General features: G+C 35.2%; 1 protein-coding gene across 4 annotated transcripts in view; it reads right to left on the minus strand.

The window, feature by feature from the left end:
• Positions 1-11,127, minus strand: part of LOC139131977 (dachshund homolog 1-like) — a 50,329-nt gene extending 39,202 nt beyond the window's left edge. For 2 of the 4 annotated variants that reach the window (XM_070698320.1, XM_070698321.1), the window contains exon 1: positions 10,660-11,126. In XM_070698320.1, the coding sequence (XP_070554421.1) occupies positions 10,660-11,063 (404 nt within the window). In that variant the 5' untranslated portion in view covers positions 11,064-11,126. Of the gene's footprint in view, positions 1-10,659 lie in introns of all 4 variants that reach the window. The other 2 variants (XM_070698322.1, XM_070698319.1) reach the window with 2 other exon arrangements.
• Between the last annotated feature and the right edge of the window lie 6,207 nt (positions 11,128-17,334).

The following is a 17,334-nucleotide window of genomic DNA, read 5'->3' on the forward strand; positions in this document are numbered from 1 at the left end:
CAGTTGCAGTACACTATTCACTTTTAAATACACTGAGTGTTGAGCTTGCCCAGTTGAAATTCACACATATTAAATCATTGCCTGCCATTATTAATTCAAACAAATTCAAAATAAATGATACAACAATGGACAGATTTTAATTGTGATGAAAGTTGAAAGCAATTCAGGCTACTCTAACATTTTTCATTTAATGATGAAATGAATTCAAATGAATTCAAATGAATTCAAATGCAGATGACCTGAAGGCAGTCTTTTCTATGATATAAAAGACTCATTAATATTAACAGAGATGAAAATGCTTCAAGTTTAATTATCAATATTTGCTATTATGGCACAGTTATACAAACTGTTCAAAGTCATGAAAATGTATCCAGACATTCTCTCTCTTTATAGAGGGAACCATGATCCTCACTGTGATGAAATTTGGAAAGAAAGAAATACTTCCCAATATGATGCAGTTTCTTACAATTTTGGACATAGATTGAATCTGTAAACCAAAAAATTACAACAGGAACAATAAACACATAGTAGCAAAGGTTAAAAGCTGAATCACATGTCGACAAATCTTTAGTTTTACAATTTCCACTTGGAAATGCTTGACTGAGATTTAGATATTCATTAAAGCCTTCACCCTAATCCCTGACTACAAACTCTACCCTGATCCTATTGTCTTTCACAGTAACTTATCCCTTCTCAAACAAGCCTGGAATGATAGAAAATCCTGGAAACTTTTCCAAAAATGCAAATCTCTTCATTCACTGTGAATAATATCCATATGCAAATTCATCAACTGCTGCAGTCCAAGAAGACTTTAACTTTGGCGTCAATTGTACATTTCAGTGAATGACAGGAAAGTTGAAAGTTTTCAACTGATAAACTGAACCACACAGCAATAGCAAATGAATTACTCGATGAGAATTCGCTCATAATATTCATGCAATGTTTTCATTTTGTTTAATCTATCAAATCTGCCAAGTAGCTGGTTCCCATTTTGTTGAATAAATTTAGAATGAAGTATTTCCCCAGCAATCATTGGATGGTTTACTTTCTATTCTCTTACATTCTAATCAATTATGTGGCATTTTAGAGACCCTATTCATTCTGGGAATCTACAGATTATAGAATCACAGAAAATGATACACAAATAAACTGTACAAACTATTTTCAGTTCCCATGGTGACAAAGACAGGAATACAACAAAAATAATATTCTTAAAATGTTTGTCCAACAAATTTGATAAATTTTCTAATGAGTCAATCTCAAGCGCAAACATTGCCTACAAGATAATCTTTTTTTAGTTTCACAATCTGCCATCTCAATATTAGTATTAGATATAGCTATCTCTATAGCAATTTAAGAAATGTTGAAATTCCATTTTTCCTGTCTTGTGAGTCAATATGGAGATTGGAAAATTGGCGGTCTCTATTGATGTTGTGATTGCAAAGATATCACATAGTCAACATAAAATATACATGTGCAATCACAGCGCAGCACACCACACACTTCAACATGTTGTACTTTCTGAAAATGAGGACAGAATGAACAAAAGACTAAACGGCTACCAGTTGTGCAAGACAAAAACTTCACATAATGTTTGAGAAAATATGGTTTTGAAAATAACTTTAAATGGATTAGTAGCAAGGAACACATTTTCTCTAAGCAGTGTTGGTGGTGGTAGTCCGTACTTTCTTGATCTTGAAGTTGTTTAATTTCTGAAGACAGCACCCAAATGAACAGATGAAACTAATGAGCAGAACCTACATTACACAAAGTGTACCAACGGAAAATACTGACACATGAGAAATCGATTTCCTAAACAGAGATCAGTCAGGATGTATTGAGATTGTCAGAAAAGTGCGATGCAATGTCAAATTTGCAGGCTGCAAATCAGAGAAATATCTTTCTCTATATACAATGAAATTGTGTAAGTTACAGTGAAACTGGGTAAGCAACAGGTGCAGGGAATATAATACATCATATTATTCTATCACTACTATTATCTTGATTTCTAAGAGATCAGCCGGTACTTAGCCATAAACAACAGTCACAACGGAATTATCTGTGTGTGTATGAGCTGTGTGATATTTTTGCTGGATTCTATGGCAGCTATTAAACACTAACAAAGAAATTCAATCAGTGGATACAACCATCATCTAGCTTTACAAGTTTTACTTTTTTGAAATAAAATTGTGATCACAATTCACCAAATTTAATTACAGTAATAATTTTGCATCAGAATTACAGACTCTAATGTTACCTGTATCTTTGAAAGGAACATAATATCTTTATATGTGGCCATGACAAAACTATCAATTGTGAAACAACAGAATATAATTTGATCATTCTTCTTTTAAACATAATTTTTGAAGTAAAAAGAGACAGCACAGACGTAAAGCACTCAAAGATTGCATGCTGTTGAATACTGACATCGTCAAAGCAATCAAAATGTAACATTGAGAGACACTTCATATGTTTGAACATCATATGCTCCCTGGTTGGATTTTCTCAGAGATAAACCTGGCATCTGAAGAATGAGCAATAAATATCAGCTCATCAACACATATCTATGATACCCTACTTGAAATGAATACTTGACTTTTTAACAAACTCCTGGTTTTGGCATGCCAAGTTCAAGAAACCACTTATCTGGAATTGCACATTTCCAGCTTTCCTAAACAGTTAGTTACTTCACTGAGAGTAAGAGAGGAAAGCAGCTGACAAAGTCTTATCATATAGCACACAGTCCCACTTCCATCATACGTATGTTTATTGCTGTAAGGATACACATATTCAATTTCTCACATAATATTTGTGAAGATCACAACCTGTGCTAGTCCTGAAGTACATAATCAATGAAGAGCTGTAAAACATACTCGTCTCTCTTTAAGTATTATTTTTGAATTTTTCCCAGTGTGTTATTCCTCAGATAATTGATTAAAAAAGAAAGACAACAGCAGTGGATCCAGATAAAAAGAAAACTACAGCATCTGAGAGAAACAGAGAATGCATTGATGTTATGTCTGCAGCAAAAATACAACTCCGACACCTCAGGCTATGGTTTTGTTCTTGACAAAGCTTGGTTATTTTCTCCCAATTTCCCTACCTTTCTCATTCATGTACAACAAAAAACTTAGTCATGCAAGAACTTAGCAAGATACTGAGAGACACCATTCATCTTACAGGAAACGTCTGTATTTTCAATCCTTTTAAATTCCTGTTTTGTTTATGACAATGGAGACTAGTTGTGATCAGAATGTGTACATATGCTTTTCTTCAACCTTGGACAGGCTAAAACAGAGATAGAAAGCTGACCAAGTAAATCTGTTATTTACAAAAGCCTGGTTTATTTGTTCATAAGACATGCCAGTTTAAGGCCACATTTAATGACAATGACAGACTTGACAATATTTCATTCCCACTCTGCCTTCCACATTTTCCAACTTTTATTACTTTGACTGCAGCTGTTGTATATTAGCCACATCTTGTTAGACTTTTTACCTTGAATGTCTAAGCTGCAAACAAACTTTAATGATGTTTTTGTGACCTGGCTAAAATGTAGTAAAATTTGATCTGTTAACACTCAAATATTTAATTAGGAGCTAAAGGCTACAAGCTTGCAATTCATCAGCTAATCCCAAATGCTTTTTGCACTTTTAAAATACTTTTGAAAACAAATGATTTTCCCTTTAAGTAGATTTGTTTTCCTTCTTAAGTTTCTGACTTCTTCTTTTTTCTTAGCAATGAAACCCAAAAGTCAAGGAGAACAAAAAAACAGGACTGCCCAAGCCACATCCGTTTTACTATTTGATCTGCAATTACTTCAACAAATACCTTGGCATATCAGTATGAGAAAGACAAAAAGTAAATAGAACTCAAAACTTCACAGTGTTGCTGTGGTATGTGGAGGCCAACCTCTTACTTACATGACATTGAGTTTGAAAAAGATAAAATTAATTAAGTAAGCGGAGGGCAACACATCTAACAAAAGTCAATGCACATATACGTTAATGTATGTACAAATGAACTTTTGTTTATTGGAAACGTAATTGTACATCGGACAATTCTCTCCCTTCAAACTAATCTGAGGCTAGTGTTAGATCAAACAATTGATACTGTAGATTTAGTTTTTACATGTAGCAGGTCTTGTAGTAACTTGACCCCAAACCTGACCAGTACTTTCTGAATTCCATGCACAACCATATCACTGCTTACATGCATGTAGAACTTTTTATTCAGATCTACGTCCACCTTCTACAAAGCTGTACCAAGCTGTACAATGCTAGTCACAGCCCAACTTCAAATTTGACAACTAAACAGCAGTATACACATCACTATACATTGTAGAAAGAAACAAATTGCTTGTTAGAATTTTGATAAAAATCAGAAATATCAATTAAAATATTGGAATTGATGAAAATGAAGGATTTTCAGAAAAGGAATAAGGATATTGCAGCCCAGTGACCGCTGATAGCAATGACACTGTATAGACATTTGAAAATGATAAATGACTTGTATATCATCCAGCAAGGTTACAACAGTTGTGTTTAGGGTATCTAGTCAAGTACTGATAACCCTACACAATTGCATGTGACCTTTACAAATACTATCAACAAAGACTTGTTTAATTTCCATCGGTAATAAACGATAAGAATTCATGTCACTTCCTTTGAATCGTTAATCAGGAACAAACACCTTTCAAGTAATTCAACACAACAATTTTTACAAAGTTCAACTTTATTCATAAAGTAATTCTGCTCACGTCTTGTTGTGACTTTTACGTCTTTCTCCAGAAAATCTCAAAATTCCACCAAAAAGATGAAAATGACACATTTTAAGTCTAATGTATAAACAGGTTTTTGTGGTTGTCATTAATTAGAATATCTACATGATCATCAATGAAATTTTACCTGAATCTTGAGAACAATGTCGATCAAAGACATGGTAAGACTTTAAATCATAAATTTGTCATTTTAAACACAGATACTTCAAAAGTAGATTATCGAAATGTTAAGAAAGTATCAGTAATTCTTTACGTTATGCAGACATAAAAATGCAGAAATTGAAAAGCATTTAGATTTCTCAATAAGTTGTTTGGATGACGGGAATGTTGAACAAACACTTTTAGTTTGGACAATCCATTATTTCTGTAAATTTGTCATGATATGATGAAATCAAATGTAAATATGAAAATGATGAGACATCACTATTTTCGAAAATCTTATCATTTGTAAAACAGAATCAGTGCAGTACTTTGAAACTTCAGGCATTCGGGCGTCTTTCAAAAATGTTGGGATACATTGTGACGTTGCTGCAGAGTTTTACAAGCCAAAGCTATTCATACATTCATTACACATATGAATTTTTGTGAAATAAAAGTATTTGAACTGTCACCTCATATCAAAATTATCCAGCTTGAAATACTACACACATTAAAATAATTCCAAGATAACAATGAATAAGGTATGAATCATACTCACCGTGCAATTTATTTCAATGTGCAATATTACTACTGATCTTCTGTTTGTATGGCCAAACTCTTTACAAAGTGGTCAAACTCTTTCTAAAATGGTCAAACTTTCTTCAGTAAAATAACTCACTCAGTTGATCAAACTAATAAAATTGCATGTATGAAAAGATACATTTAAAGAACTTAATGACTTTGTTATTAAATCCCGTCAAGTGACATACTGTGTTGTCAAATTTTATTGATTTCTACATTTTTTTTTTACTATAGACTGTTTTGGTTTTTCATGGTCTTGGTATTTAGATCAAGCATTTCTATTTTTATTTATTAATTTTTATGATATTTTATGAGCACCTTGCAAGTGACCTGGCTGATCTTTCAGTTTAAAGTATTTGCTTCTACACCTGGTGAGTAATAAAAGTTGGTGTAAATAGTCATATACAGTCTCGCTAGTCAACTAGATTTACGATATTCCATACTCCAAAACAGTGATTTATTGCACATGTGAACGCATGCTGACTGCCTTCCAACAAAAGGGAATTAAATAAAATACCATATTTCACTTGGTTACTTAACAATTTGTCCTGATTAAAACAATTTAAACCTGAACACTGCTTTCAAAAATGGAAAATATGAGAGTAACCAGCCAGAGCTTGGCCTTCACCTGTATTCTAATAAATTTGCAACAAACAAACATAGCTCTGTATCAAAACATTTGAAAAGTGATGTGGGTATTTTTAACACAAGACATTAATAGATAATTCATTTTAGAAATATATCTGTTTTATGTTAGAACAATTTGTTTTAATGTCAACAAAATGTGATTGCTTTCAACTCATCATTGACCTTGATTTTGATCACCCCTTTCAGATAAATGGTACATTCCATACTACTTTGAAACTGCATTTTCATTTCTCCAAGAGCTGATAAGACTGTGTTAATGAAATGATGGCTCAATTTACAAAGAATGACCAATGATCAAAAGAAGTCACTGAAAAAAGGATTTTCCATTCTTTCAGAGTGAACATGTCAGGCAAATATTAAAACATGATATCATTTTGGTTCCACAAGCGGAACAGGACAATTCTTTAACATATGAAATGTGAATGGAAAGCAATGTTTGAAATTTTCAATTTCAAGATAAAAAGACTACAGAATGAATAGTTAATTCTTGCAGAGAAAGATTTCATTGTAATCCATGGACACATTGCAGAGCAATACATGTCATTCAGCAAATTCAGGAAATTTATCTGAATACTTGACAGAATGCATGATTTTGAAGTTTTAGCAGTTTGTTTTCAATGACGTAGATAATGACACAAATGGCCATGGTATGACAAACTGAAGCCATGTAGGAGCCACATTGTTTAGGAGTTGTCATATTTAATGCCAGTCTGGAATATGTCAGAGCTCTAGATACACACAAACACAGCCTACTGTTGCAGCTTTACAAAGAAAACCTGTCTCATAATTTATACACTTTGCTGCAAACACCCGTTCATTTGTCATTTACAAGGTTTAACAATGTGTCATTTTCTGACAATTGAGTCAAACAGAAAAGTACACGCAAAGCTCTGTACTAAATGGAGAGTGCCTATTACTTGGTATTGAAACACAATTCTATCCACAGACTGCAATGTACATGTATTTGATGATTTCTGGACAATTGATTTCAGAGGTACACTTCAATAATACTTCTAGGGATCACAGAATTTCTACAAAACAATTACAGCATCTACTCCATAAAATTTGTAAAAATTTTACAAAGATCATCAGTGTTTTAATTGTCTTCAATGTCTTGTGTTGTTTGTACATGTTAAGTTGATAACTTCATCTATGAACACATATTCAGTATTGTTTGTACATGTTAAGTTGATAACTTCATCTATGAACACATATTGTGTTGTTTGTACATGTTAAGTTGATAACTTCATCTATGAACACATATTCATTATTGTGAATAAAAATAGAAATTCCTAAAGGTTACTATTTAGTGAACAGCTTAATTTGTTAAAAGGGCTATTCTGACAACAAACATTTTAGATAGAGAGAACTCGTCTGTTTACGAAAGTTTAGCCATTTCTGTAGCTGTTTGTACAGATTGGATTAAGACTGATACAGTTAACCCATTAACATAATATGGTTTAACAAGCTCTGAACTTCAACTTGATCTATCTAAATGTATCAAGATGAATCTTTCTGTGTATGAGGTTATGTATAAGAAGTTGAATTGATGTAATTTCTCGTCATTAGAACTAAATTTCAAGTTTATTGAGAGAACATATTTGTGTATAACACACTTTGTTATTGTTGACAAGTAAGTTGAAGTCCATTAAAGGTTTATTGCAACAATACAATGATTGAAATCATAAGAAACTATAACATTCAAACAACATTCATTCTGCTTTCATATTAACTGAATTGCCTGCTACTTGACAACCACCAAAAAAGGCACATGGTGCACATGGAAGGTGCCAATAATGGGGAGGGAGGGAGAGGGGTACAATAACTTTGGGGAGGCCAGGGCTCAAAGTCTTGTGTTACCTGTACATGTATGGGCCATCATCACTATACTATATTTTTGTTACATGAAGAAAGTCTTGACATAAATATTAATTGTTGCAAACACATTCCTAGTGTGATTTTATTGGCAAAGTGGAAAAATCCATTCATTATAAACCCTCATTTGTTACCCTTCACACTAGAATTTCATACCGACACAATCTCTATATCTACATCAACAGTCATCCCTTCATGAGATTGTTGGCCAATTCTGTGGTCAAGACTTGCTTCAATGATGCAAACAAAAAGTGCTGTCGTAGCAGGGCTTGTAATTCATTGATTGGTTGTTACATGAACTCAAGTCTTATCATCTACATACCTTGTCTAGTAAATCCATTCATGGCATTGCAAGGTGACCAGAATGGTTTTTTTTATCCAAAAAATAGTAATGTCTCTCTAAAAAAGAATTTTTGATTAAATTTTCCAGATTTTTGACAAAATCAGATAGGTAACATGAGTGTCATTTTGCATGACATTGTACTTGGTGTGCGGCAACTTAATTATATGAATGACGGTATCAGATTTGGAAGGTGTTGTCATTTGACATTAACGAGACAGAACATGAATGGAGAAAAAGCAATGACAGTATCAGGGTTAAGAAAGACATGGCGATACAGACACTGACACACAAGTTGATAACACAGACACCATACACCAGTCTTTATATATAAGATAAGATAGTGGATTGAAATGCACTGTAGCAGTTTTGATGATAAGATGATGTTTTAATTGTAAGGTCAATTTCTCTGTCGTTTTATTTCCAAAATACTTGTTTGCTTTTTATATCAAAGAGATTTGAACAAAAGTTGATGACACTAATAGCAGACCCTGAAGAACAATTTTTGTTTTTGTTTCTTGCTGGAGACATGCAAAGCAAAGCAACAACAATTATCATGAGTGTTTTGAAGTATCCTCTGTGTAGCTTATTTATGAGAGCTCTTTTATTGTTCTCTCTGTTTGAGGCATTCTATTTCCAAAACTGCTTTGCAAGCAAACCATTCATGTGTCACACTGACAACTCTCTTGCCAAACTTTGCAAAGCTTAAACCATATGACATTTCACAACTTAGTGTGAATGTCAAAAATTTCTCACTTCAGCAATCAAGACCCTGTACCTTGAATATATTCTCGGAAAATGGAAGACATTCATTTTAATGATTTAACTAGAACTCCAGTTACACTTGATGAAATTTGAACAGCGGTCACATTATGGGTTGTTTTCAAACCAAAGGATTTGATTTCAGCAATGAAGAGGCTAATAAACAATGGTTTTCTATTACTGTCAGAAATCTGGGCCAAAGACACAATAATAAATTGAATCTATTGTGTCACATACCTCACTGCTGACTGGCAACAACATTTCCTTAGGCAAAGCAAACCTGTCGTATAGAGAGTTTGGTTTCTAATTGAGAAAAGGTCTCAATCTCTTTCCATGTTCAAAGACAGGTTTCATTGGGGATTATTTTAAAGAAAAATGCCTTGTGTGGTACAAATATGGAAAGTGAACTCCAACTTCCACACACACTGACACTAACGAATGGTAAAAACATTAGCAATTACACAAAAGATATGCACAAATGACATTCTACGTTCATCGTGTTGATTTTATTATGTTTGATAACGCTGGCTGGCCAGAAAACTGTCGAAAATGCAACAGAAAACATGCCGTAATGTCTTGCTTTCTAGATGAAAAGTTGATTCACAAATGTAGCACAACTACTCATCTTAAACAAATTACCAGAAATGTCAAAATAAACCCGATTAACACTTGTGTTTGGAGTCTACTATTGTCTACTTTGCCATTTCTGCGGGTAGGTAAAAACCAGCTACATCCGATACGTATATTTATGTTCCAAAGCGATTTTATGTGAAAACAACATTATAACAACTGTGCACCATAGCTAGTTAGCATACAAAAGACACACATCGTCTCGTTTCATTCCTCGTTGTTACTACTAATTCGTTCAACTTTGTATCTTTTTTACGAATCCTAGATAGTTGACTGTAAAGGACGTATTCCATTTTCTCACTGAAAAGTCCAGTTTGTGATATTTTCAATCTAAAGCAGGAATGAAACGTTTAATCTTTCTGGAACGGAGAGTAACGAGGTTTGATCTGCAGGTCAAATACAGAGGGGCCACTTGGCCTGGCTAGGTCATGTACGCTGTGCGGGACCCACAGTAGTATATAAGCTTATCAACCGCGAACCAAAGTTGTATTTCAATGGAACTGTTTTCTCACACGTGCAACACAACACTCTCGCTTTCTTCAAATGCAAATAGTCAGGAAAACTTGGTACAGCTCAGAAAGCATGGTCTGGCGAACAAACAGGGGTTAAAACAACATTTGATGGCTTGCTTTTCATTAAATTTTACTGGCTCCCCTAACACTTTCTAATTCCAGCATGGCCTTGCCGTTCACACACGATCGCCCGGGTTCGTGTACGTGAAACTTCAATGAATGAAGAGTTTTGAGATTACCAAGAATGTATGAAATACGTAAAGCTGATCGGCAACATTTCTTTCTCGTGAAAGTGGGGGATGACCTGTACACGGGTAAAGAGTTAGTGTACTCTCTATGTAATTACATACTTGTGAATTAACAATACAAGTCGAATGTACACATTTCATTACCTTGCAGTGGTGCAGTCATTATACAGGACGTCAAACTCATCGCGGGTCACCAATTTACAGCGGTTCACTCCGGGCTGGATGGCACCTAAACCTCGCAAGATTCGAACTTGTTCAACATTACATACAACAGGTGTGATGTCCAATCGTTTCAGTTTCGTATATACTGTATGCAGGCCGCCGACCAAATGCTTGAGAAACAAGTCAAACGCTTGCGGCAGACAGATCATCTCTCGGCCCTCGATTGAGAAGCTTGCCACTTTAGCTCCGCGATATTCAACCATCTTGCACTCGTTATTTGCCGGGTCATTACTTACTGGTGGTGGTGTGCTGTAAGCAGGTTTATCGAGTTTAAACAAAACTTGTGTCGGTGGATTCAAAGACGTGCTTACGCCAGTCAACGCCATAGTGTACGGAGATCTCTCTTCGAAGACAGAATGAAATACATGTACACAATGCGCACAGCGTGTTTTCACGCAAAGGTCACGGACTTTACCATTCTTTCGCAGGTGTCGAAGCATTACCTAACAGCCCAAACTTGGTTGTGTAAATTTAGACTGAAATTACACACAATGGCGGCGTACTTGTAGACAAAAGTCAGGCGATGTCCCAAAATTTAATCTCAATTCGAAGATTACTTTCAATACAGGCGATGAGAAATTCAATACTATCAAACAAAAGTGGAGTTGAAAGGCGCATCACCACCTCCGCTAAGCCCGAACTATTTTTACAAAACGTATAAATCATTTTTTGATACCTCCTCTCATTGGACTCAATATAATAATAGATTTTATGGTTACTTGTAATTGCATTTGACTTTCAATAACTAAATAAATCCATTTTCAATTTACTGTAAGGATTGTTGTACAATTTACACTAATAGCTCGTGCCAGAAATGCTGGATTACGCATTTATCCCATGATTAAAATATGCAGCTGAAAATTGCAAGCGCAATTTAGTGGAGCACTATATTTAAATACGTTCTTATAGTACGTCTGTATTGTCAAACCCAATCGAAACAATTCAAGGGCGAAAATGAATTCCCTTTTGTCTTTCGTTTAATAAATAAGTACATTTTGCATCGTTCATGCCCTCCATGCTTTCCGACGAAGATTTTTTCCGAGCCATAAATTTCTAATAAGGCTTTCAAAATAAGAACGTTTGGCATTTTCCAGATTTCGATCGGAAAACTAATGGAAAGTAATATCCAGTTGGCGCCGTGAATATATTTTCCGCACGCCCGGTCTTCAAGTGCCATCGGCTGTTAAAATTCACTTTCCGCCGTATGCTGTTATTGTATAGCTGAGAGTATCCGTAGGTATCCACCTTGTCTGCTTGTAAGTACCATTGAAATGCTACCTAATAAGACACACTATCTCAGATTTCATTGAATAAGGCTGTTTTATTTCTTTTCATTAGTTAAACTGTCTACACTTCAGTGATGTCTATGCGCAATGACACAATCTAAGCCTCATAGACAATTCATTACACTTCCTATACAAGTCTATATCGTACATTTGAATTCCTAAGGGGCGACATCAGAAGTTCAATATAATAAATCCAACTTAATTGCTTAAGTTTGGCCTCAGACCCCCCAACCCCCCTTCTAACTTAACTGACCTAAAATTGAAAAACATTGCGGAGTCATACCCTGTACTTATTCTTTCAAACGATGTACCAATGTACCATTGAATTAAATAAAAATTGAAAACCATTATAAAGTAACAAAAATACGGATGACTGGATTGGTTTTAGCGTACAAAAAACAGCCTTGAAATCGTAAAATCGTTTTTGACTGCACAGAAATTAATTTTGCCAAAAACCCCCCACCCCCAAACTTAAGCAATTAAGTTTTTTTTCAAACATCGATCTTTTGACGTCGCCCCTAATGGGACCTACGTTCAAAATGCCGCCTTTCCACCATTTTCTACGAATGTAGACTGCGCTCTCTTCTATTGTGCAATGTTGTCGTATCATTATTTAGCCTAGTACAACAAAATAGTGGAGTTGAACACGTATGCGATATGTTCATACATGGATAGGCCTACTATCCTCAGTGTCTTTGTTGCGGTTATTATTTTTGTTTTATTTTTGTTTGGTTTTAGGGGGCGTTTGTTTGTTTGTTTGTTCGTTTGTTTGTTGTGATTATGCTAGTGTAAGTTGTAATATTTAAAAGCCGACGCTCAGAATTCTGAGACTTACAGATCAATAATAAACCTAGGACAAAAAACGACTGTTCTCCTTTAACCAAGACAATACTTCCCATACATTCTGACGTTAAGCTGACAAAGTTTCGCCGCTCAACGCTGTTTACGGAGATCAAATCCACATATTGCTTTATTTTTTCAAACTACAGTTCGCCAGAATCGGTTAACAAAGGAAATGAAATTTTCCGTTTATTTGATTCAGATAGACAAATATAGTTGTTCAAATTCACACGCAAAGTATCTCACTGCACCATTGCATGTGAAAGCTATCGCACTATAACCAGAACCAGTTGAATTTAATTGTATTACAAATCTGGTGACACCATAAAACGAGTTTTCCAAAATGTTAGAAATCAAGGACAATTTTCAATGGATGAATACGTCTGTGTAGGGTCGGACGGTTTTCCCGAAATGCTGTATGAATAAGGAATATACCCTACTATTCCCCATTTTTAATTAGTGAAGCTTACAGCTTGGGTATTGGATTAAGAACTTATCCGCTTTAACAGTGAATAGTGTAGTTTTACATTTTGTAACTTCTTGGCAAATGGAGTCTAATAACAGCTGCCCGCTATTTTTCCATCATTTACATTGCATATCAAGTTCTGGTGACACAATATGAACGAAATACTATGAAAGAACGCTGTTTTCAAAATTAGATTCAACGCTTTCAAGAAAGGACACAGCAGTATCGGCCAACATTAACAATTCATGTTACAAGTGGACCTGTCACCTATCGTTGGGATTGAAAGTCAAAAGATTTCTTTTCCTGTAGTATTCGCTGATTGGCAAACCTTCGTTTCTCTTGCATGGATGAACTTTGGGCAAGACCAGATCAGTATGATGAGCAGTTGTTGAGGTTCGTAAAATTGTAGAGCACACAGAACAGATGTTATGACACCATCATTGGACTGGTCAGGGAAATTACGGCTCTTTCTGAAAGAATATTTGCAAATTGATCTGAAAGAAGATTATACATTTTACCTTTATTCTTTTATCATTACACCGGCAAGGATTTAGACGGACGTTTGGACCCAGTCGTGCGGAGCAAGTCCTGAATGGTACTCACGAGATGATGGACGTTGCTGTCCAATGGGCAGAACATGGAGCTGGGAAGGACAGCGCCACCCCACGACCCGTGTTCATTTACACCGGAAAGTGGTAATGTCAAGGTAATTACTACGAGTCATACTTTAAGGTTTTAGTGTGTGTTTATCACTATTAGTAACTTCTATGAGGTATTGTTGAATATCACTGTCCAGAAATTTCAGTCAGACTTCAGAAACTATTGCAAACTATTCGCGATGTTCGTCCGTTCAAATCGACTTCTAAAATCATTCTATTTGTATGCTTGGACAACTTATTGAAACTTACAAAGTGTATGAAAAAAATAATCGATTCGGATAAAGAAACGTAATTAGCAGTGATGCCGTGTAGGATTGCAGAAAAGGGGCATGTATCCGGAACCTTTAGAAATATTGAGAGATTTTAGTGAATTTTCAATGATATTCAAAGAAATAAATTTCATCTTTGTTGACAGTAACTTCTCGCTCCAGTTACGACCACATTTTGACCTCTTGATTTGATAGCGTTAATTTAATTCTCCAATTTAATCACTAATAATCGAAGAGCTCACCCAATGACATCGTCTTCCGTATATCTGTACGTCTTCGATGGCATGTGTCAAGGTGATGAAACAAAATAACATCAATAACAACACAAATTGTTGTTGTTGTTGTTGTTGTTGTTGTATAAATATTATTGTGTAAAAAGTTTAGGGAAACGATTATATCCGTATACATGGCGAGGAAACTTTATTGCCAAATATCACGGTGTTTCAGTTCCAATTGACGGTGTCATGATGTTTATTTTGTTTATGCTTGGATATACAAGTTCTGTGAATGGGTCATAAATAGTTCTGTAAATACTGCGAAATAAATAATTTACGAAATTATTTCAATGACCTAAATACAACAATGACCAAAACGTACCAGTCGAGTCTCAATACTAAAGATTTCAGCGACTGGAAATCATTGCATTTTAGTATTGCACTACGAGACACGTTTTGACATATGTAGACTCTGATGTGTCCCTTGCCAATAAAATATTGACGAAAATTTCAAGCAAAGCGAGTACTACTGTGTAAATGACAGATTCAAACACAACCCTTATTAGTTAAAAATCAATCGAATTCTTTGAAAATATAGATCGTAACCTTAGTTTAAATTCAACCATTTTGCATACACATAGATGTTTAATTTATCGACCAAACTCCCGGTCAAAACGCAAAATTATTTTCCCTTTCTGACAAAGGTTCTATTTAATTTCCTTTGACAATATCACCCAACTTCACGAATAATTGCCAACGTCAGAGTAATGGTGTTTCTTTAGCCCCTACGCACGCGATGCTATCATGAAAAAAGACTGTTTTTTAATAAATCATTTGCCTCTTGTTATTGCATTTCCATTGATGTTGATTTCTTTGACATGAGCAGAAAAGTGGCAGCCCTTATTTCACCAGTGATAATAAATGCCTGATTTCTAATTTATCTTTGCGTGTTAGACGGTTCCATCTTAATGGCACCTATCAACTAGGTTTGTATCCTTGCACGATATTCATGCCTCAGAGAAAGTGAACATTACTGAGAGTATTGTTGACGACGTGTCGACCATTGTTATTCCGTTTTCGATTTGGTGTAACACTTACTTATATCAGATGAAACAGACAGACATGTATCGATGGTTAGAGAGGCAGTCAGAGATACTTACGTAGAAACAAACCGAATTGGGGAATTTTAAGGAACAGTCTGCAAAAATTAAAGAAAGAAGGACCGATGTGCGATGATAAGAGTTGGATGTTATATTATGACGTCCACTAGATAATATTTGGTGCAAAAATGTACATCTGTGACAGCTCAGTGGAATTAACACGATGAATATATGTTGTAAGTGAATTAGAATACACAAAAAGGTCAATTGTCGGCTTTTAGCTACTTAACAAAGCCATCAAACTGCATTGTTTGAAAAGACGCTTCTGTTAATTGTGAATAACCGATTTGTTTGTAGACCTGGGTCGCACAACACAATTACTACTCGGATTCTATTTTTGAAATGAAACATATAGAGCAAATATTGCATACAGGATATTAAAAAACGCAAATCGAAACGGCAAGAAATGAACGGTCTGACGCAACGCAAACACCTGTCCTAATGTGCACGAACGGCTGCAGTGTCGACTGTGATCCCTTCCTTTCAGTGCAAGTAATCGCATTTTCGCGTGTGTGTGTGTGTGTGTGTGTGTGTGTGTGTGTGTGTGTGTGTGAGAGAGAGAGAGAGAGAGAGAGAGAGAGAGAGAGAGAGAGAGAGAGAGAGTTTTGCGATTGAGAGGTGCGGTCACTGAAAGATAGTGCTCAGGAACCGCAGACAAGTACGATGACATGTGTAATGATAACTTTGACAAAAACGCGACAAACTTACATGAAACGAAAGGTGACAATGATACTCATTCAGGACTTCACGTTCTTTGCTAACACAAAATGAATTTATGGTGTTAACAAGAACAGTATGCACACGTCATTGTAACCTAACCTATAGGAAATGATGTGTATTTCTTTTGGAATGTGATCAAATGTGAAGAAATTAGAAAATGTGATATGATATGGAATATCACCTCATGTTTTGTCAGAGACCATTTCATCAGGAAGGATTCTTTAAGATAAGTTTTGTAAGAAATTGTTAAAATAAAAATAACATAAAACAAAACACCTTTCTGAAACGAGGGGTAAAACAGTTTACTTGAGTTCAGAATGACTTTTCGAAAATTGATGAAAGAAATTTAAATCAGATTGTGATGATATTTGAAGGTGAAAGCGTATAGTCTGAAGTATTTCTTTCCTTTTTGAAAAAAACTTTAAAAAATCAACTGATGAAATATGTCTTATCTGAAATGTCCTGACAGGTTTGAGAAAATGACCCGTGTGTAAGGAGAGGATGGATTCGTGGAAAATACAAAGGGCTACATTACACCAAAATGGAAGGGTGACCCAATTACAAGTCCATAGGGTGACCTAATGACAAGTCGGTTGGGGTGACCCAATGACAAGTCGGTGGGGGTGACCCAACGACAAGCCCATGGGTCGGCCAAATGACGAGCCCATGGTGTGGCCCAATGACAAGTCCGTGGAGTGGCCAGATAATAAGTCCACAAGATGGGCAGTGAAGTGTGATAACATGGAGAAGAAACTATTTCCAAATGAGTGAAAATTTGAAGCAATCAAAATGGTCGGCTATAAAGCGTGTAAAACCTGACAGAAGAATACAGCCACAAAACTGTTATTAGAAGATGATGGTTCATTTCTCAGAAAGTCAGATGATAACGCTAGAAATTCAAAGTGAGGTAATCGCTCTTGTAAAATGAAAGCATATGATGGAAGTGTCGTGTTTTACAATAATTAGAATTCGTAGAATGACA

Source organism: Ptychodera flava, chromosome 4 (genome assembly GCF_041260155.1).
Source record: "Ptychodera flava strain L36383 chromosome 4, AS_Pfla_20210202, whole genome shotgun sequence".
NCBI lineage: Eukaryota > Metazoa > Hemichordata > Enteropneusta > Ptychoderidae > Ptychodera > Ptychodera flava.